This window comes from Pelodiscus sinensis, chromosome 6 (assembly GCF_049634645.1).
Source record: "Pelodiscus sinensis isolate JC-2024 chromosome 6, ASM4963464v1, whole genome shotgun sequence".
Taxonomy (NCBI): Eukaryota; Metazoa; Chordata; order Testudines; family Trionychidae; genus Pelodiscus; species Pelodiscus sinensis.
In genome coordinates this window covers 23691098-23714435 of record NC_134716.1, presented here as the reverse complement: position 1 = coordinate 23714435, position 23338 = coordinate 23691098, and the positions used below count along the sequence as shown (strand labels likewise).

General features: G+C 39.4%; 1 protein-coding gene across 8 annotated transcripts in view; it reads right to left on the bottom strand.

Moving 5' to 3' along the window:
- Positions 1-20834, bottom strand: part of MPDZ (multiple PDZ domain crumbs cell polarity complex component) — a 137894-nt gene extending 117060 nt beyond the window's left edge. For 6 of the 8 annotated variants that reach the window (XM_075931575.1, XM_075931580.1, XM_075931578.1 and 3 more), the window contains exons 1-4: positions 20812-20834; positions 18715-18795; positions 5387-5456; positions 4438-4604 (exon numbers count right to left, since the gene is read on the bottom strand). In XM_075931575.1, the coding sequence (XP_075787690.1) occupies positions 4438-4604; positions 5387-5402 (183 nt within the window). In that variant the 5' untranslated portion in view covers positions 5403-5456; positions 18715-18795; positions 20812-20834. Of the gene's footprint in view, positions 1-4437; positions 4605-5386; positions 5457-18714; positions 18796-20315; positions 20639-20811 lie in introns of those variants that run through there. The other 2 variants (XM_075931576.1, XM_075931573.1) reach the window with 2 other exon arrangements.
- Positions 20835-23338: the final 2504 nt, after the last annotated feature.

Sequence of the window (23338 nt, the reverse complement as noted above, 5' to 3'; positions counted from 1 at the left end):
ATTCTTCATTGGAGGCTAGCTGCATTACCTACATTGCAGCCTTAAACTTCAATGCCAGATCTGCATACCTGGAATTCCTATTTTGACCCCAGTTAGCAGAGTTCCAAAAGAGCTATGTGGACTTTTCCTGCCACTCATTCCTCCCTTTCAGTCACATGGAGAATTTGTAGGTAAATCATAGTAAATTAGGTGTTATTAGCATGAAAAATATTTTGGATCACATGACCATTTCCAGGGCAAACAGTCACTACTGAAGTTGAAAGGCAACAACACAGTATACTTCTTATGTGTAATGTTTTGCAGGAATTTCACTTGCTCAGCACATGACTTTTAACAAGCAAAAAAAAAAAGTGTATAGTTTCACAGTACCTATGTTTAACTTCTTTGCTGTATGGTCTTTACAGCACTGAGCACCTGACTATTACGGGCAAGCTAGCATATGTCTGCATTGCAGGGGTTATTTTTCCACTCCTGATTATGTAAGATCTATGGTCATAGTTCCAAGGGAGAAAAATCTGAAGAATGTAGTCCAGCCAAGGAAGGGATTTTTCTCATTAGCAGTGCCTTGAGCTCTTAAGATGGAGGGGGTGGGAGAACAGCATACAGTGAAAGACAGAAAGGAGAAGAGAGGATTGCCATTACTGGGTGATGAATATGTTTACAATATTTGTACATGGTGAAAAATTAAATCAAATTATTTAAAACTTTAGACGTTCAAAATACCACAAGGCAGAATTTTTGGTTCTTTTTCTCTAACTCCCTTATCTTCAAACGTGAACTTGCTCTGTAGCAGAAAACAAAACTTCAGTAAAAAGAGAGCGTGGGGGGGGAGTAGAGAAGAGGAACATTCTGGTTTCTTCAGCACACTTATATGCAAATGAGTGGTGGTGAAGGCATGCTGTCATTAAGATCTGAATTGAATTCATGCTTTTTTCTTAACAGGAAAAAGGTATTTTTCCTAATCCATCTTCTAATTCTGCATTGTAAAAAAAATCTAAAACTAACCAATACAGTTTATTTTAATTAAAAGTATTTATAAGGCATCTAAGCAACACATTAAAAAGGCAGCGCACAGTATCAACACAAAATAAACAAGCCAGCAGACCAAAACCAAATGATTTAGAAAACATTCAAATCCTAGAGGCCTCAGGTAAACCCATTTCTGATGAAAGGGATCAATTTTCAATTAACACAATAAGAAGACTGGAAAGGTGACAGCAAGCATAAAAGCCTCAAGAGACCAGAGGAAACGCAAGGGAATGAAATGAATGTAAGTGAATGGCTCTTACAGCTCAGGGTTTGGTGCTTTTGACATCGATTCACTCTCCGTGATCAAAAATAGGGACTCTAATAGTTTTCAGGAGGTGACAACAACCTCTTAATTACAGGGCAAGTATTTGTTTGTTAGAACTGTATGTTTACCTGACCTTCTGGGGGCTTACTAGCACATTTTAAATATTTATCTAAGATATTTTTAAGAAATATAACACAACAAAGAGTTAAGCTTCTCACATAATCATTCCCATCTCTTCCCCACACAGACCTATACATGGTACAGCCTTCCTGAGTTCAAGGATGAAGTCAGGGCACTAGACAGGAGCCTCATGAAAGTCCTTCTTAAAGACCCACTTCTGCAGTGTTGCTTAAAGTGAAACAATGGGACTGCTATATAAAATTGGCATCATTGTTCCCCTTTCCCTAACTCAATGTCTGCTGTCTCTCTCCTCTTACATTCTCGTGAATATTCAAGAAGCACATAGTACAGGATGGGCAATCATGTAAAATAATCCTTAAACAGCATTAAGCAGTGGACAGATTAATGCACCTGCTCTCTTGTTTTCAGGCGTTAGAGAGCATTGCTCAAATCTGTTTAAATTCAAGTGAAAATAATTTTACATGTTCATCTACTGTGCACAAAACCATCATACAGTAGACTTCCGATAATCCGGAACCTATGGGACCGAGGTGGTGCTGGATTATCAGATATGCCGGACTATCAGGAGGTACTATAAACTGGTTATATATATATACTGTATACATTATATACTGTATATAAAGTGTTCCTAGCCCTTTTTATTGTACATACTGTATACAGTATACTGTAATCTTTTAGTTTTTTTAAGCCTTTTTTACCCTTTTTGCTCAGTTCAGCTGCTGCTGCTGCTACCTTGTGACTCATTTTTTGCCGAAGCTCACTCACTAGGCTCTTGCCATTTTGATGCCGGACTATCAGGAGTGCCGGACTATTGGAGTTTTACTGTACAATGTCTTTCCTCAACAAGAGTCAAGAGCTTAAACAAAGATATGCTTCATTTCTTTCCTTACTCTAGAACACCTCTTGCCCATCAATTACACTAAAAAGTAACTTTAGTCAATCTCTTCAAAAGCACAACATTTGCACAAGACATAGAAAGAAAATAAGATATCCTTGAACAAAACTGAAACCTAGGAAATTCTTTGGAAATTTCATTATGCTTTTCTTTAACGGAGCTTCATAATTTTTTCTTTTTAAAAATAATTTTCAGTTGAATTACTTGGAAGTGTTTAAAAAAGAAAACTTAGCAGCCTCAGATAGGTCCTATTATTAAACTGTAGTGAAGGAATGATCTTTACAGAGACCCAAAGAGATGCATTTTTAAAAAGAGATGCATGCACTGTTGCACACCTCGATTTGCAATACGTTATTGCTCATGCTGGTTGGTGCAAGCAGATCAGGTAAATTTACATGCAGATAGTTCAGTGGACACCCAAACCATATTGATATCACCCAATTTCCAAGCACCATCATGTCTGAATGTCTGAATACTGCTGTGAAATTGCACGCATATGTTCATAGACAAACTTTTTTCACTTTTAAAAAGTTGTCTTGCTCGAAGTGTATTTGTGCAACAGATTTGAGAAATACTCCAGTCACCTAAATTAGTAAAATCATTTAAATAGAGAAAAATCCCATTTATCTCCCTCCTCTACACACAGTAATATAAATGCCATTAATTTTTCAACAAATTAAATGCTTTCTGTCATATTCTAATTTCAAATGGTATGCTCCCACAGACCTCAACCATGTAACTCATTCTGTGCAATATTTTTAATTCAGCGTTAAATCTTCATTCACTAATTGTGCATTATGTTCACTTCAGAGTTTTAACAGACTGATTTTTGTAAGCTATTATTATTAATAATAATAATTATTGTAATACTTCTCGCAGGCAACTAGTTTGAATCAAACACACGAAGAGTAAAACTCACATTAAAATAGGTTGTAAATACTTAACAAAAGTATTTGTTGTCCATATCAAATAGCATTAAGTTTAATTCCATAAACTAAAGGAAACCAAGGACCACGTGGGTGCCTGGCTGCCATATAAAAGGGCCAGGGATATTTTACTAGTTTCACTCTCTAAGCAAGGACCAGTCACAGCTGAAGTTCAGAACACAGGGACTACTTCCTCCTACTGCCTTTTATGTGCAGGCTAACCTGAAGAGAGATGTGGGATTTCTGCATCCAACACCCACAAGTCAGTGGGTTGGCTGGATGCAGATACAGATGCATAATTGAGTCCTGTTATTTATTGAACTAATTTTATACTCAAGCTCACTTGACCAAAAAAAAACCCCAAACAAACAAAAAAAACCACCTAAACCAACCAACATAAAAGAAATGTCTTTCTTCTTTATAAATAAAAGGCCCGATGGTGCTTATGGATCTCAAACTTCCACAAGAGATCTATACCACAGTCCATATCTCCAGTAGGGAAAAAGATGGAGTATAACACAAAAGGATCACGTTCACAGATCTACAGAACTAAACTTTTCCTTTCCAGGTGCTTGTACCAAAAGGGAAGCAGGATCTGGCCCCAAAGTAATCATTCAATATGAAGTCAAAATAGGAGGGACTATCAAATCTGAGGATGTACTTTTATTTACAAATCCACATTTTCTTGCCTACAAGTTTCATAAATGCTCAGGAGTGCATGCCAAACAATGGATATAAAGCCCTAAATTCTCATCTAAAATAAATTGGGATTGTTCCTTAGAAGTCAATGCTCCATAGCAGCTGAGGATCTGTCCCTAATTCTATAATAATTCATTGTGACGGTATCCTATTTCTTCTTTTGTGAGTCTTTGTAGTCAGCCTTCTGACAATTTTCCATGTGTTATCATCATTTTCCTACAGTACACAGCAATAAGCTACATGCAAACAGCTAGAAAAATCTAAACATATACATGAACTTCAGGACTTGAACCAAAAGTTTATTGAAGTAAATGGGTATCTTCCCACTGATTTTAATGGGCTTTGGATCCACCCTTCAATTTTACTTATTTAATTATAGTGTTCAACATGCATTTCATTAATTTATCATAAGCAGCAATCAGATGAACAGGTCTTTACAACACTTTATCTTTTCTCTTCTCCCCAAGATACTACTGTCCTACCTGATCTTTCAACTGGTGGACTGAATTCTGAAGATTCAGGATCTGACTGAAGAGAGGGCTTTGCAGCACTGATTTTAGCAAACTCAACTTCTCCTCATTTGCTATGTCACCTCGTTCCCGTAGTTTCATATGCAGGCGCTCCACTGCCTGCAGGGCCCGATGTGTATCTGCAGCGATATTCATTAATAGTCAGTAGAACCTTATAAAAAGTCACATACAGCTAGCAAAGACAATGCACATTTCTTTCACTTCATGCACCTGATAAAGTGAATTGCAACTCACTAAGCTTATGCTATAATAAAATTTGTAGTCCTTAAAGTGCCATTGGATTCCTTGCTTATACAAACAACACTTTCCTGTCAGCTACAATTAAGAGATGGGTGATATTTTATAAATGTTAAAATTAAGTGAAAAATATTGAACGTTAAAAAATAAATTTAAGAAAGACCAATTTCTGCCCTCAGTTACATAGGGGCAATCCTGATGGACATCAGTGAAAGAACAGAAACCAACAGGAGTTGCATGTATCCATGAAGAATTGGAAAATTTCCGTGAAAAAGTATTGTCTAAGTTGTTTGTGCAAACTCAGGTGTAAGAATCACAGCTACTGAGCTTTCGATCAATCTTTATTAACACAAAACACCATTAAACAGAGATGGTGTTTTAATTTTCACAAAAAAATTCCCCAACAAACTCAATTATTACATTAAAAAAATAAAACTGAAACAGACAATGCTAATAGACAGCTCATCATGAATAACATACATAACTTAGAAAGTGCTTGCACTTCAAAATACATGAACACAAAAATCCAAATATGTCAAACATTTCTATGTATAGTAGCAATGTCTGACACAATGTACTTCAACTATCTGATACAGTAATATCTTAAGATCTACAATATAAACCTAATTTAGCCACAAATGCATAGTGACAACATAAATCTCACCTATTACTTCCAGCATATTTTCTACTGTCAGTTTCTATCCCAAAATTGCAAAGGCAGCTAGTAAACTTCCCTAAAAATAACAGAAGTAGAAAAGAAAGTGATCATAAAAGAATTTTAAGAATCAAATATTAAAAACACAGAAGTTCTTGGGAAATATTAACACAACCATTCATTACAATTCAGATGAACTAGCAGTTGATTATGTTCCATATGCTGATTTTGAACCTGAAAACCGAGAATGCAAACTATTTTTATGATTATTCATGTTTCTAAATTTTTATTACAACAGTGTTTTTACCCACTGATGTGCCAGGTACTGTATAGTGTTTTAACCAAAAGCTACAAATGTCCTGCAATAGAAATTATGTGCATAACATATGGAAATTGATGTTTTAGTTGGAACTCAAAACTCTGATTTTGCATCAAAACAAAGCAAAAAATTATGAGTTTCAAAGGAATACATGCAGGCAGTATTTTCATTTATTATTCACACACCATCAAAATTGTGAGGCATTTCATAGTCAAGAGACTGCAATCTGAACTCACAATGTACAAACAAAGGTTAGAAAATAGGACATAAAAAAACAAAAGAGATGGAAAGATAAACACTAGTATGTATCTTGTTAACTCCATGATTATTGCGAGCTTATACTGAATAACATTGGTGTAAAGGTTTTTATCAGTGCAAGTTTAAAGTGTGTCAATTATCCATGAGTGGCAAACCCACATGTAAGTTCTGGATGTCATACAAAATTATTTCCATTAAAACCCTCATCCAACAACCTACCAACACATATTTTGTATTTGTGTGATATATTTTAAAGACTATTTTACTGATTTTTAGAAAGATTTTAAAATTATAATTGGGATTATTTTTTCTACCAAAAAAAAAAAAGAAATCCATCCACCTGAAAAAGCCAGGAGCATCACTTACCACAGGGGTAGGCAATTTTTCATGGGGCGGTGGCACTCTAACGATTTGGTCAGTGGTCAAGGGACACATTTTTCCATGATACGGTACTGGATTGCAGGAGGAAGAATGGGATGTGGAGGGAGTTTGAGTAAACAAGGAGTTGTGGTCTGGAGTGGAGGATTGGGGTGCAGAGTCTGGGGTATGAGTGCAGGAGAGGATCTTGACCTGTAGGAAGGAATGTAGGGGGTGCGGGCAGGGATGCAGAAGTTTGGGTTGTGACCTAGGGCAGGAGGGCTTGTGACTTGGAGCAGGGTATTGGGGCGCAGGGTCTGGGAAGGTATAGGGCTGCAGGAAGACTCTCACCTGGAGGAAAAAAGCAAGAGGGTATACATGGTTTGGCAGGAAGTTGTGACCTAGGGCAGGAGTGGGTGCAGGAATTTGGGTTGTGATCTAGGACAGAGGATTAGGGTGCAGGATCTGAGAGGGTGTAGGGGTTAGAGTGTGACATTGTGAGAGGGGTGGGGCATTGCACAAAGTGGGTTCCCTCTAGCTTGCAGTGCTCAGAGATGCGCAGGACCCCCGCTCCCTCCCACTGCCTGCTGTGAGCCACATGCCAGAGCAGGACAGGCAGAGAACGGGACATGGCTCCTGCTGGGCCAGAGGCCAGATCCTTCAGCTTGGTGGGCTGGATTTAGCTTGGATTTAGCCTTATCCATGTAAAAGTCCTCAACTGCAGAAAACCTCAAAGAGACACAGAAAATTTAGAAAAGCTCGGTTTTTTAATGTTTAAATAGTCAGTTTTAAAATCATAGAATTGCAGAATACCAGAACTAGAAGAGACCTTGAGAAGTCATCAAGTCCAGTCCTTTGCCCTCATGGCAGGACCTAGCACCATCTACACCATCCCTGATCGATGTCTATTCAACCTGCTCTGAAATAACTGATGGAGATTCTACAACTTCCCTAGTCAATTTATTCCAGCGTTTAACCACTCTGACAGTTAGGAAGTTTTTCTTAAAGTCCAACCTAAACCTCCCTTGCTGCAATTTAAGCCCATTGCTTCTTGTCCTACTATCAGAGGCCAAGGGTAACAATTTTTCTCACTCCTCCTTGTAAGACCCTTTTAGGTACTTGAAAGCTGCTATCATGTCCCATTTCAGTCTTCAATTTTCAAAACTAAACTGGCTCAATTCTTTCAGTCTTCCTTCATAAGTCATGTTTTCTAGACCTTTAATCATTCTGGTTCCTCTTCTCTGGACCTTCTCCAATTTCTCCACATCATTCTTGAAATGTGGTGCCCAGAATTGGACACAATACTCCAACTGAGGCCTAATTAGTGCAGAGTAGAGCAGAAGAATGACTTCTCATGTCTTGCTCACAACACGCCTGTTAATGCATCCCAGAATCATGTTTGCTTTTTATGAAACAGCATCACACTGTTGACTCATATTTAGCTTGTGGTCCACTACAACTCCTAGATCTTTCTCCAGTACTCCTTTCTAGACAGTCACTTCCTGTTCTGGGTGTGTGAAATAGATTGTTCCTTCCTAAGTGGAGTACTTTGCATTTGTCCTTATTAAACTTCATCCTATTTACCTCAGACCATTTCTTCAGTTTGTCCAGATCGTTCTGAATTATGACCCTATCCTTCAGAGCAGTCGTAACCCCTCCCAGCTTGGTATCATCTGCAAACTTAATAAGTGTACTTTCTATGTCAATATCTAAATCGTTGATGAAGATATTAAAGAGAGACGGTCCCAAAACAGACCTCTGCGGAATCCCACTTGTTATACCTTTCCAGCAGGATTGCGAACCATTAAAAACTACTCTGAGTACAGTTATCCAGCCAGTTATGCACCCATCTTATAGTAGCCCCATCTAAGTTATATTTGCCTAGTTTATTGATTAGCATATCATGCGAGACCGTATCAAACGCCTTACTAAAGTCTAGGTATCCACCGCTTCTCCCTTATCAACAAGACACATTATCCTATCAAAGAAAGCTATCAGATTGATTTGACATGATTTGTTCTTTACAAATCCATGCTGGCTATTCCCTATCAGCTTGCCACCTTCCAAGTGTTTACAGATGATTTCCTTACTTACTTGCTCCATTATCTTCCCTGGCACAGAAGTTAAACTAACTGGTCGGTAGTTTCCTGGGTTGTTCTTATTTCACATTATCCAGCCAGTTATGCATTCACTTCACAGTAGCACCGCGTAGGTTATATTTCCCTAATTGATAGATAAGAAGGTCAAAGAAGACCGTATCAAATGCTTTACTAAAATCTAGCTATACCACATCCACCACTTCTCCCTTATCCACAAGACTTGTTATCTTATCAAAGAAAGCTATTGGATTGGTTTGACATGATTTGTTCTTTACAAACGCATGCTGGCTATTACCTATCACCTTATTATCGTCCAGAACTTTGCATGATTTCCTTTCCAATGATTTCCATAATTACTTGCTCTGTTATCTTCCCTGGCACAGACATTAAACTGACTAGTCTGTAGCTTCCTGGGTTTTATTTCCTTTTTTATAGATGGGCACTATATCTGCCCTCCAGTCTTCCAGAATCTCTCTTGCCATGTATGATTTTTCACAGAGAATAGCTAAAGGCTTAGATACCTCTTCAGTCAGCTCAGTATTCTAGGATGCATTTCATCGGATCCTGATGACTTGTAGACATGTAACTTTTCTAAGTAATTTTAACTTGTTGGTTTTTTTATTTCAACTTCTAAACCTACCCCATTTCCACTCACTATATTAGGCAAAAATGTAATATCGTGCAGCCCTATCATATTAAAATGGGTATCTCCTGTCTCAAGCACTACAATAGGGTGTAATGGTGCACTCGACTAAAAGATTAACCAATAAGCAGGTACTTATTGGTTAACATTATCCACTACATGCAACACTCATCTCCTCCAATAAATTTTTGAACCGGTGTGCAGGCAGGTCGGCTCAGTCCCAGATTGTGCCAGGACCCAGCATCAACCCCAGCTGTGGCTCTGCCCTACAATTGCTTATAGTGCAGAACCAACATGGGAGTTAATGCCGGACCCAGAGAAGCCGGGATTGAGTGGTAGCAATACTACCCCTTATTGACTAATCATGTAGTACACAATTAACAAATTACTCATTTCTTAACATCCCTACGCTACAGACACCACAGTTTTTAAATCCATCACTGGTACAGGATTGAATTTTGCCATCTTAGTTCTCACAGAAATGCAGTTTTATTTGCAGCAGAGATTTGGGGGGGAGGGAAGAATTCCACAGGTGGAAGAAATATGTCTTTGATATTTTATTTCAATAAAAAAAAACTGTGCCTTTCTGAAGTTCCTCAAAAGTCTGGAGCATTTGGATGCTAGGAAGATCAATTAGCGGGCAAAGTGCAGGCAAGTACATGATAAAATTCATCTATCATATGGATATTAAATATGGAATATATCGTATCTTAATGTAAATCTGGTTAACACATCAAAGTGCAAAGAAATGTGACCTACAGGTGATTACAAGATGTGTATTGTCAAGGAAACCGGAACCATGGGATACATGGTGGACCTCATCATTTAAGTATATCTATGTGGTGGAGCATACAGCTGAAGGCATGGGGGAGAAGGGGCGGAGGAATAGGAGAACAACCCAACTGAGTAATTAATCATGCAGGTAAGGAAAAATGTAAGGGGAATCCCTTACCACAAAGCAACTGAGAAAACACCCATCTTTCCAGATTCACTTGAACAAGTCATAAACAATGGAGAACGGCTGATAAACCTAGATTATGTTTTGAGTCAATAGAGAAACTCAAAGTCTAATGGAATTAAATACAGCTTCTGTGCAAACATGTCTCTACATTTTATTTTTGGATGGTTTTGCTGTTTATAATTAGTAGAATCGTTAAATTTCCATCCCTAAAGGTTTTTAAGGCCAGGCATGACAAAGGCCTGTCTGAAATGATTTAGCTGGAGCACTTCCACTTTGAAATGCGCTGGGGACTCTTGTACATTTCAATGCTGGCATACCACGTGCAGCCCGGAGTCAGCAGGACTTCCCGCTGGCCCCGGGCTGCATGCAGAGTTCTGCATTCCTCCTCTGAAATATACAAGAGCCCCACCGGGTGTAGAAATGCCTATCAACTAGTCGAGTAGTCTGTGAAATTCCATCCACTACTCGACTAGTAAATTATTCAATATTTAACATCTTTACTACAAATACTACCTTCAGATACGGAGGCCTACCTGAGTTTACATTTAGGTATCTGAAGGCAGGATACGGTGTATTTTTTTGGCTTACACTCAAACTGAAAATAAGATGCATTTTCTTTTTGATCTTTTCATTTTCAGTACTGCTATTCTAATTAGTTATTTGTATTGAAGTAGCACCTAGATGCCCCAAACCATCTTTTTTTTTTACAGACATATTGTGATGCAGCCCGTATCTTACGAATATGAATATGCATAACTCAAAGATATTTTATGCAAAACAGGTTATGTAACATTGATTTTACAGTTAATATCTGCTAACTCTGTATATCCTATTTTGTGCATGTATCATTCTTGTATGTGATGTTAGAAATATAGGATGTATGAATCTGTTTATAGTTCTAAACATATTAATGAGGACCATTTCAGGTATTTAATGATTCAGTACTCAAAGCAATGCCTTGTGACTGGTCATGTTTGTCCTAGGGATGTTAAATTTCAAGTAACTGACTAATCAAATAGGCTCCCTGTGGCATTTCAAAGCAGCAGCACCACACGGAGCCTGGGCTGCATGTAGTGTTTCCAAGCGGTAGCTCCACGTGGAGCCCAGAGTGTGGCCCCAGGTTTCACACAGCGCTGACACTTTGACGTATTCCTTTCTCTTCCCCGCCACCCTTACTGCCTCTTTCTGATAAAGGCAGCAAGGGGGAGGGGAAGCGACTAGTCGACTCAACTATCAGATAAGCATTTGCTTATCGGATAGTCGACTATTCGTCCACATCCCTAGTTTGTCCTGTAAGCCCAAACAGTGATTCGCCTAAAAAGACATGTGACCATGCCACCTGGTACCAGACTCCACCTTGGACCTTGTAATTTTCCATGGGGTTGGGGAGATGCAAAATAAAGGATTCCTACCATGCCAGAAAATATATGTAAGTGATGGGAAGCAATTAGCTTTGTCTTCAGCTGGCTTTTGAATCTGCCTGGCCCACCCTGAGAGAACTCTAAAGAAACTGTAGACCCAAGTCAGAGTAAAAGATCAACTCTGATTTGAAGCTTTTACCTGAAATAAGAATAGTTTAGAGTAAGAATCTGCATATAACAAGTTTTTTAGTGGATTAGAACTAGCTATGCAGTTTTTATTCATTTTAATCTAGTAACTTGCTTTGATCTGACTGTTTTTACTTCCAACCACTTAATTCCTATTTTTTGTACTTAATAAGTTTTTATTTATTGTCAGGCCCAGTGTAAATAATTATTACCTGGGTCGGGGGAGCAACCATTATGCATCTCTCTCTTTCATTGATAAAGGAAGCTAACCTCATGAGCTTTCAGTGAGTAAAACTTTTACAGAGGGCAAGATGGATTTATTTGGTGCTTTCAATCCTGCTTTGGGTTTGTTTCCAGGGTGCTGAACTCTTATAGCAGAGCCCTCTTGTAGTTGAACTGGTTCAGAGTCTATGTTGCTCTGCAGGGGGGTCGGTAACCCCAACTTTGTGCCTTGCCCACGGGAGACCACAGGATATGGCCCAAAAGGACAGTATGAGGAGGAGCCCCAGAAAGTAGGAGGGTGGGTGTCAGTGGCATGAACAGCACACAGGGGGTAACCCAAGGAGACGTCTGTAAATGCACCCCATCACACATTAAAATACAGTCTATGCCTGAAAGAGTTTATAATCCTAATCTGACATACATTCCACTACTATTGTTTCTACTATCGCTTAAGTCACCATTTCTCACTACTATTCTATGAACTAGTGTCATAAATACTGCCTATGTTAATTGGGCACCCATTCTTGTAATGTTAACGGATCATTCATGTATTATCTTTGGCTGGATTAATAAGAAATATGTTGGGGGATATTATGCAATTATGCTAGATGTCTAACCGGTAATGTATAAAAACCACAATCTTTTAGGCGTAATGTTTAAAAGCTTTCAGTATTGGCCTAATTCTGCTCCCACTTCAGCCAATGATAAGACTCTTACTAATGGGGATCAATGGTAAGCCACTGATTGATAAGCGCTTTAGAAAATCTTGGACTCACAATCTCCATCATTGGAGCATACATTGTTTAATGTTGCTGTCTTTTTTATTAGGGTAACACTTTGAACCCTAACTGAGGTACAGGGCCTCACTATGGTAGGCAGCGTAGAGATTAATCAGTTGACAACCCCTGCAGCTGGGAGCTTACTAAGGCAGACATGATGGAATAGGGGACAGAAAAAGGTGAATGGGAGCATGAGGTAAAAATAGTATTGCAGAAAAAACAGCGGTCATGGATTGATGATAGTGATACGACAACAAATTTAGGGATTAGAACTACATGACAGGGTCTAGATTCCCTCAAAACTCTGCCCTCTGTTATCATAGTACCAGCCAATGAAGAGCGAACTGGACATTTAAAATGTATATGTTATAATTTAAGGTGTTACTAAGAAACACAGGCAATGATTTTCATCATGATTATTTAAATATGAGATTACAGTCACACCAGGGTTTATGGTGGCCTGGATAGAATGGGTGGATAAGGAGATGGCAAAGTGGAAGCACCTTTCCCCTTCTGCTGGGGAAGATCAACCCGGGGCCAAAACAGCAACAAAACATAGGTGATGTTTAGTTCCTTTCTAGTCAGTGATGGTGGATGGGAAGGCACTGAATCTACCCATCTCCTAGAGAATTACCCCCCACACAAGTGGTGGGCAACCTGCAGCCCAAAAGCCACATGTGGCCAATCAGGGTTGTGTGTGTGGCCCACAAGACATTTTTGTTTACCATTGCCCACCCACAAGGATTCCACTGGTTTCTGTCAGTATCATTTTATTCCTACCAGAGTTACTAAAGTGACACACACATAAACAAGGGCATGTGAAGGGAGGAGTACACGGATTGCACAGAATATTGATTGCAAGAGCTATATGCTCCCTCTGTATCCGAAACACTCTGGTATGGTTTAATCTTCCAACTGCAAATTCTAGGTATGCAAGCACAGTCGGCAAAGCTACCCTATCCTGGGAGACCATCTTGGTTACAATAGTCTTGCAGCCCAATTAGATGATGGGCCACTCATGCAGGCCACTCACTAGCCTAGGTTGCTGAACACTGCCCTACATCCTAGACATAGAGGCTACACCTGCCCTCCTTCCCCCTTCCCTCCCCCAACACTCTCAAAGGGAGGTAGCAGCAGCAACGCACTTGCTATCTTCTGGGTTGAGTCCTCCTTTGTTGGAACAGGAGAATATAATTTACATCTCCTTATTTCAACTTTACAGTCAATTCTTCAGATCAACTGGCAAAAAGCATTCAGCATGTTGCAGCTTTGAACCCTTAGTGACAGAGCCTGCACCACTGATATCAACGGGAGCTAGAGAAGGGCCTTCTTGTCCGGCCAGGGTTTTAAGTTGACAGAACCCTTTACCTACAACAGTCAAACCATTTAACTCAACTGTGAAAACATTCACCAAAAAGAAAAAACAACCCACATCTACTAAGTTCTTTTGCGTATGATCATATAATTACCAAGAGTGTGCTGCAGCCTGCTTCATTGATTGGTACTCCATCTAGTATTTCACAAATCCTTTTTAGATAAATACCTTGGAAACTAATGCTTCTAGTGCTGGATTAGTCAACACACAGTGCCAAAGATAGAAACTGCACAATAATTGGCTTTATCCTACAGCCATTACTTTATTGGTTGGGTTTTCAGAATATAACAAATTCCTGTATTAAGACTGATATCCAGGCTCCCAGATGTTGGCTATAATGCTTAGAGACTCAACAGAAATTTGCTTCAGGTAAACAAAAGATATTTGTAACACATATTTTTGATACACTAAGGCCAACATTTTGAAATGTTTGACTTACATTTAAGCTTGAATTTGGCCTGCTTAGTGTGTTTTTTTCATCCTTATCCTATCTTCCTCCCCTGTTGTCTGGATACCACTCAGATACCATCTTGCCATTGTCAGTGGCATTGAGTACAAACTGTAATCCACAAGCAAGGGATGGTATTGTCTACTGCCAAGTCTCCATGCCACCACAGCTTGCAAACCCCAAAGGTAAGCTTGTTGCTGCCTACCCTCACTGCCACCACTGGCTGCAACCCCCACCAGAAGCAAGAAAAATTTAACTCTGGGTCCCCACATGGTACACAAATATTCTTTTGCTTTGATGTGTTATTTTGTGTCTGTCTAAGGTATATGGGTAGGTTAATTTGGGCAGAGGATAAAGAAAATCCCACTTCTCCCACAGAAACTTGTTGCATTCTTACTCTCTCCTTCATGGTGAATCAGGACTCTGCCACTGCCAAAAGTGCTTTCACAGGAATGTCTGCAAATTTGAATGTAAGACAAAAACTGCATGGACTGTATCACTTTCACTGTGCTCAGAAAATGCTGTGGGAAAAAACACAACCTTCTGCCCAGGCTTGGAGAGAATGGGAGTGCATGGAGTAGGTAGGAAGGCACAAACATAAGGGAGGTGTCTGTAAGCAGACACAAACAAGGGGGTAACAAACACAGGAATGATAAACAGAGGAGAAGGCACAAGAAAGGAGTTTACATGTTTTATTAATAGGACATCCATGATCCAGACTGGGATTAACCTCTTGCTCCCTCAGCTAACAGAGTGTAAAACATGCCGCTCTGCATTGTGGGAGGAGGACAGTACGAGCAAAAGCAATTTGGACTGAGGAGTTAATATAAGAAAAAGCAACTTGCACTGTTCTACACACCCAGCTCATGAACCAAACAAATATCCCTTGACTAGAAAACATGTAACTGACAGGCCTAAGAACCCTGCAACCTATATTTTTAAAGTTACACCAATAGAGGTACATCTAGACTTCTTTCGAAAAAGAGCGTCTAGGCTATAAGCAGATTTTTCAAAAAAGCATGCTGCTTTTTCAAAAGAGAGTCTAGACGCTCTTTCGAAAAAGCACATTTTGCATTCAATAGCGCCTCTTTTCGAAAGAGTACTTTAAAAAAAAAGCGCTCTTCCTCGTAAAATGAGGTTTACCACGATCAAAAAAACTGCTTCATTCTTTTGATTTACTTTCAAAAGAAAGTGGCTGCAATCTAGACACAGGTGAAGTTTTAAAAAAAAAAAAAAAACTATTTTTTTCGAAAAAACCCTGTAGTCTAGACACATCCTAAGAGGGGATTTGAGACCCTTAGAGTAAAAAAAAAAAAAAGCAGCACATTAAATATTTACAAAATAGTCAATTCACAAACCACTATAGGCCATATTAAGAATGTAAATAATGGACTGAACATATATAAATTATAACAAAAATAAAAATATCGTTTTCTTTAGCTAAAAATCATGTTAAATATTTTTGAGGTATGGATGGAAAAACTTGAATATTTGTATTAGCAACTAGTTTTACTTCTGTAAGTTTTATTTTGTTAACACTTTTGTATAAGTCATATTGCTGTTTATTTTGTATTTAGCATAGCACTGTTTGAAGAAGTTGTTTAAAACATCTCATAAGATACAATTACCTTCAAGTATTCTATATACTAACATGTAATTTTAATTATGTATATTTTTAGTGTGATTCAAAATTGTAAACATGTTTCGGACATTCTTTCCGACTGACAAATGCTCCTGATTCCATTTATTCTGAATTATTTTAACTACTATTAACTGCAGGCAATATTATAAAATGGAAATCTATTAGGAGAACTGAATTTTTCATAAGGAAGTTGTTATATTTCACTAAGTGACTTTTTAAAAATAGAATCTATATGAAATGTAAACTTGCATTATGTGGATAGAATTACCGTATATATCTGTGTCACTTCAACCAATTAAAAAACTAACCCCAAGTTATAAAACAAGGCAAGCACTTCAAAAAATATACTTTGGAAATTATTCAAATCCAAATCTTTACTCTTAACAAACATTTATAAATGGAACCATTTCCACTAGAACTCCTGAAACATCTTCATATTTTACAGGATAATGAATGGTGCCCAGAACAGTCAGCAAAAGTTCAAAAAAATGTCTATCAAATATTAAATATCTTCCTTACTACTGAAGGAAATGAAAAATATAAAACAATATCTTCAGTAATAAAAAGACTTAAATTCAGTATATTTTTACAACGTCATATTTGAGTACAAAAGAGTTTTCTTCTGACAATGATAATGTTCTTAATGGAAAGGACTGCTCCAAATAACAGTGAGAATTCCACCAATTTTGCACCTTAAATGCACTTTGGGGCCACTTCTCAACTAGCAGCCAAAACTGCCCCAAAACTTCTTCCAAGACTGTAGAGGGTACATATTAACACATAAATGTATATATAGATTATAAAAGGAACAAAACTGCATATTACAATAGTATCTGGTTATTATCATTATATTAAATTAATGGGGTCATATTCATTAAATATAAGCCAGGCAGCCTGCTGACTTCAAGTACCTCAGTAGGATGCTAGTCAAGTAATCAGCTGATGTATTCAAATATTGTGACTGTCACAGAAATCATAATCTATTGGATAACTATAGTATTTTGTATTTTATTTTTCTGGAGTATGGCTTGAATGATTTGAAAGCCTCCAGGAAGTTTTAAATCTCATTATTAAAATGTATATTAAAGAGATGTATCCCACAATAAAATATTCAGATTGGTCCATAAATTGATAAACGGTAAAAGTTTCATTGAACAGTTTTCTATGGATTTCAAAGACAAAGAAAGCCAGAAAAAACATAAGGGGAATGTACTAGCTAGCATTCAAGAAAAGTTTCTCCTGTTTCCCTATGCAGATATCCATTAGACGGCATACTGCAGATTTCATCCCAAAGCAGAAAAAACGGATTCAGACAAAAAACTTCTTAATAATAGGCTTTAGTGTAAAGTTTACACACTCATAAAAGCCACTCACTTAAGTAACATATTATAAGCACATTATCCGTCAGTGAAAAAGATAATCAACAAGAAGCAATGAGGAGGACCAAAGTAGGTAGGTAACTGTGGGTGCATGCTCTCTCTCTCTCTGTCTATATTAAATTAGGATGCTGAAAGAAAAACTCTTCAGAAATGTTTTGCTATTATGTTTATCTGACCACGTTTGGGACATTATATAAGTTAGTCATTTTTTTTTTTCTCACTATATAACTACTCTAGCATGCATTTTGTACCATTCTTCCTTACAGAACGAAGCATAGCAGCTATAACAACTAAACATTAACTACCCCAGACAACTATAAAATAAAAATGACAGTCACACATTCTAGATACCAAATTCTTGAATGTATTTTAAACACTAACAGAATACATGAATATAGTCAGAATTATTTCAAAATTTTATTTTCTTAGACACATTAAACTTAAACACTACAAATAGCATAGACTTCTCTATCTTACTAACGAAGATGTCCAAGATTTTTTTCTTTTAAGTGACTGATGCTTTTTTGCATAACAAAATGGAATTTTCCAGTTTCCCTTCACATAATTTCTTGGCTAATCAAGACAATTTTGGGAACCTATAATATGCAAAGTGAGACATTCAATAACAAATATTAATACTGAAGCTCATTTTCTTAAGACACAATATTTAATTAAACCTTTAAAAGCTCAACTATTTTTCTCTGCTATGTTGTACCCATTTCTTTTCCAAAAGCAAAGCAAATCATGATTCTAAATTAACATTCCACCATTTTTACTTTTAATTTTTCCCCCATTCACAAGTTGTCCATTTGAGAAGTGATAGAGTAATGCACTGAATCTTGTCCTGATACAAATTAAATCAAAGGACATTTCACCACTGATTCCAGTGGGAGCAGGATTGGGCTTTACAGATATTACTTAGATTGTAAGCTCTCCAGGGCAGGTACCATCTTTTGATTCTGTTTGTACAGCATCCAGCACCTTGGGGTCCTAATCCAGGACTAAGGCTCCTATGTAATACAAATAAATAGCAATAATAGACCCTGATTTGTTCTTGCTGCAAAGCAAAACTTCATGGAACAGGTTTGCTATTCTTCTCCTTCACGTTCCTCGTACTTTACAAGAAATCCCAGCAAAACGAACAATTTCTTTTCCACAGGTTGTGGGTAATATGGATCAAATATACTACTGCTAAATGATGTATTATTTTTAAAACTGAAGGAGAAATGCATCACAAGACCAGTCAGCAAAGTAATGGCTGCATCTCATGAACTGGAAATATGAAAAAAAAACGTGGAAACATGTTACCTTTCCTTCAAAAGGTGTTACTGTTTATTCCACACTTATGTCATCAGTATCCGCTTCTCAAGTGTTTAAAAGCATATAAACCTAGGTAAACATAATAAACAAAATAAAGTTATCAGGACACAAGGCTAAATTCTATCTTCTGTTATCTTATACAATTCTCACTGGGTAAATGTGTCTGCGGCAGAATTTGGCCCTTGTTCATAATCCTCTGGAAAAATATCTCTATATGTTCATTCAAATAAGTACGTTTTTAAGATCAACATTTCTGAAATTCCATCAAAATTGGAATCCAGAAGTTGCCCACCCCTAAATGTAATTGATTTATAAGATAATGCAACCATTTGTGGCCTCTTGATGTCTCAAGATCATTTTGTGAAGAAATGGGTTTTGCCCACGAAAGCTCATGGTACCATGTACATATTTTTGTTAGTCTGTAAGGTGCCACACGACCACTTGCTTTTAAGGTACAGACTAACATATACCCCTCTGAGACTTTAACTCCATCAAAGTCTTCAGCTTCAGTTTTCATGGAGTCTCTCATGTAAACATCCTGGCAAAAAGCACTAAACTGGGGAATGGAGTGGGGGAGGAGAGAAGGGTTCTCTTTTTTAACCAAGTCATTCCAAGACAAACAATCACACGAATTTGAGGAATGATTTGAACATTACTAGGCTCTTCCACCCCACCATAAATCAAAGCAACCCCCCCTTCCTCTTCACCTCCACGCACTTTCAGTGAGAATCATTTACACTTTTTTTTTCAGATTCACATGTGATCTTCTTCCCAGCAGACCTAGAGCACGGGGAGGGGAAGAGGAGAGGAGGGCGAAGACACCTGCTGTGAAATTGCTGGTGTGAACGGAGGAGGCTCCTCATAACCTGCAATTTCCCCGTCTGTCTAGTCCAGGCAACATGTTCGCTGACACCTGGCATTGGAGATCTGGCTTTGTCATGTTGAAAGGGGGGGGGGGGGGTTGATTAACACGGTATCGTCTGCAAAGATAGGGCTTGTGCGTGCAGAGCCCACGGGGCGACCTGGGTGGGGAGGGGGCTACGATCGGCTCGGGTTACAACATGCCCACGGCAGCCGCGACTTGCAGTAGCCTGCGGAGACGTGGCTTTTGTTTCCAGCGAGGTCTCGCCTGGCCCAGCACCGGCGGCGTCGGTGCAACAGCGCCCAGGAGGCAGCCCTTCGCCGCGCGTAGGGCCGCGCCCTGCAGCCCTCACAGGCGCTGGAGCATCATTCCCCAACTTCTCCCCCACCCCCGCCAGCCAGGCCGCCCGCCCCAAAGCTCGGCAAAGAAGCAACAGGCTCAGCCCGTCAGGAGCGGCTGCTTCCCCTGCGCAGCGCAAGGCCTTGTGGCGCCCGGGCCCCTCCTCCTCCTCCAACCAGCAAAACCAGGGGCCACAGCTCCGGCCCCTCCCGCGCAGGGGAGCGGGACTATCGGGCTACACCCGGTTTCAGGGCGAGGGGAAATGCCTCCCCCCCCCCCCCCGTTCTGCCCCCTGAGCGCAGAGCCCCGGGCACCCATAGAACGTTCCCCGGGCGCAGCCAGCGCTACCCTGCGGGCACCCCCCGGCTCGCCGCCGCGCTCCGCTTACCCGCTTGCTGCTCCAGGCGCCTCGCCGCCGAGCCAGGGCTGGGCTGGGGGAGACCACTTGCAGCCCTGCTGGCCGGGCTCTGCAGACTCCCCCCCCCCCCCCCCCCCCCAAGTAACGGCCCGCGAGGAGGTGCAGGATAAACAGGCAGAGGCTACCATGAAACTTAATCCGGCCCAGCCATCAGGCGGCCAGACGCCAAGCCGCCCCCTCCCCCTTCCTCCCAGCTACCCGGCGCTCTTGAGCCGAGCCCCGCAGAAGTGGGAGTAGGAATCGGCTGCACAGAAGGAACCATGACAACAGCAACAGGAGGGGCCCCACTGGCGGCCCTCGCGCTCCCTGCTATGCCCTGAGCCCGGCCGGCCTGCTGCTAGGCAGGGCGCCTCGGAGCCGCGCTGCTCGGGAGCACCGTTGCAAAAAAAAAAAAAAAAGTGGCCTCGGCCGCCCCCAGCACGTCTTCTTGCGGGAGGGGAGAGGGCTGGCCCCTGCAACACGCTACCTTGCGTGTGGAAGCGAGGTTGCGGAGCTAGCACGTTCAGACCCCTGTCCCGCACACATACACACACTCCACACAGTTATGGGGTTGCGCAAGAGAGGGGCTTTAGTGGCCTCTTAAAAACTCGGTCCAATCTGATCTGTTACCCGCCGGGGTCCCAGCTGTTAAGCATTATTCCCTATAGAGCCCTTATCTTGTTCTCTTTCCACGCTAAAGGGACCTCAACTTGCACTCCACTCTTTTTATAGTAGTTTGGTTCAGATATTAGACCTGCTCCTGAGCCGCCTCCTTTCCTACCAGTGATTGTAGTTTTGCAGCCACATTTTCCTATTTTTAAAATGTCTTCCCCTTCTGAGAAGAGCACAAACATGTCTGTGTACATATGGGAACACTGCCTGTGACTCTACCAAGTGTTGTAAAATGTATACAACTGAAAAAAGACACAAGTCGTGTTTTCTAATCTGTCATTTTGCTTGGAAGTTTAGCAGATTTTTAAAAAGTGCTTTTTTCACATCCTATCCTTTGAAATGTCCTGAGTGGTTCCTTCCTCTGTATCCTTTGAGAGACAGTTCCACCATCAAATAGATTTGATCACTCCTATGTTTGATTTTTCCCTAATCTTGTATCTCTTGCTGAGGCCACACTTTTATAAATTCCAGAAAGACTGCTTAAATTATTGCAGCTCCACTTGTGTGCTGCAGTTTTCTGTGGATGATTTTCCTGTCTAAAATGGAGATATGGGGGTGAGATAGAAGCATTATACTGCTGTTTGTTCAGGGAAATGGATATTTTTTGTTCAGGGTTTGAACAGAGAAGGAAAAGAAAAAACTTGATTTTTTTTTTTAGAACTAAAGGAAAGGGGATTTTTTAAAGTTTTTATTTGAATATAAAACAATAGCCAAAAACCATAATGAAAAGCATATATATTGTATTGTGCAAACACCTTTGAAGTAAAATACAAATACATGGAATAAGTGAAATTTGAGTGAAATTTATTTTCAACATAAAAATGCTAATTAATTTATATTTGCTGAGCACTTCGCTTTCTGACGCACTTTTTATTTAGTAACTATCATTAGAGTCATCATTTTTCTATCTAATGCCAAGAAATCACCTCTTGTTCCCTGTTTATGCCAGCAGCTTTGTTGCAGTAGCATCCATAGTGCCAGAAAGAAGGCTGGCTCACACTGCTGAATACGTCATGTTGCAGTAGACTAGGGGCTGGTACCCTATGTTGACTTGCTTGTTTTTGTGTTGATTTGGTTTACTTCTTCAAAATGTAACTGATTTTTAAACATTGCCACATTATATCAATAAGAGACACCATTGTGTTCTTCAGCTCAAATGCAGGTAAAAAAACACTGACCTTTAGATACATGTATTACTTGTATCCTGTACAACAGAGATTCTACGCATACAGCCATGATAATAAACTCATAACATTTACAACCTGAAAGATTGTCTTTTTGTCTCATTAAAAAAAACAAAAACAAAACATCTTCTTGTCCAGAGTCCTACATTGCATCTTTGCAGGGAGATTTTACCTTGCACAGATGTTTTGAAAAACTACATTTACTGGATTTCTCTTATCTTTTATGGCTGTAGAATCTTCAAAACTCAAAAGAACTCCAGTTGTTTAGTTAAGCATGACCTTCTAACTTGTTTGGATACATACCGGCTATGTTTTAATCACACTCTTTTTTTCCAGGCATTTTCCCACCTGATACTTTAAAAGGGTTTCCAGGATTTTCCATGACAAAAGATTGCATTTCTTTGGTCTATTGTGTTCCAGTTTGTCCACTGATTTTTTTAAATTAATTAACAGGGTTATATTTGTCACCTTGATGATTCTATACTCTACTGGGCTTTTATAAATTCCCTGGCAATTCTGCACTTTGCACACTCTTGTTTGTGCAAATTTTTAAAAGTAAAAGAAAGTTTGTTTGCTTGTATAATTACTATCTGAAATATTAATCACATGAAACTATCTGCAGAAAAATAGAAACAGAGGAGCAGAACTTGTTAATGACTGTTCGATATCGGGGTAGTGAAAAGTTGCCAAGCATCTGTGGCCAAGAAGCACTGTGCCTTGATAAAGAAGAATGCTTCCAGGAGCTCTTCAACATTCATGGTACCATCTCTTACAGAAGCCAGCATGCACTCCCTTCTGCAGCTAGTCAGCTACACTAATCAGTAGCAGCAATGTGGGTAGGGACATCACCTCCACAGAAAATTTGGGGTCACTTACATCCTAGGTGGTGCTAACTGGGAATGGTGTTTGTGCTTTGGGGAGTGTAGTTGTCCTTGAACAGAAATTAAGGAGTAACTAGACCAAATTGAGCAAGGTCAGGAATCTTGTGTATCTCATCAAGTAAATCAATAAATGCCAAAATCCTTCAAGCAATATTACAAATAAAATCAGTTGAACCTATCTATTGGCAGGGGGATTTTTTTGTTTTTAATTTTTAGCCTACAAATTGTGTTCCTTTTTCCTATTAGACCTACACATTTTGTGCTTTTTCCTCTTAGA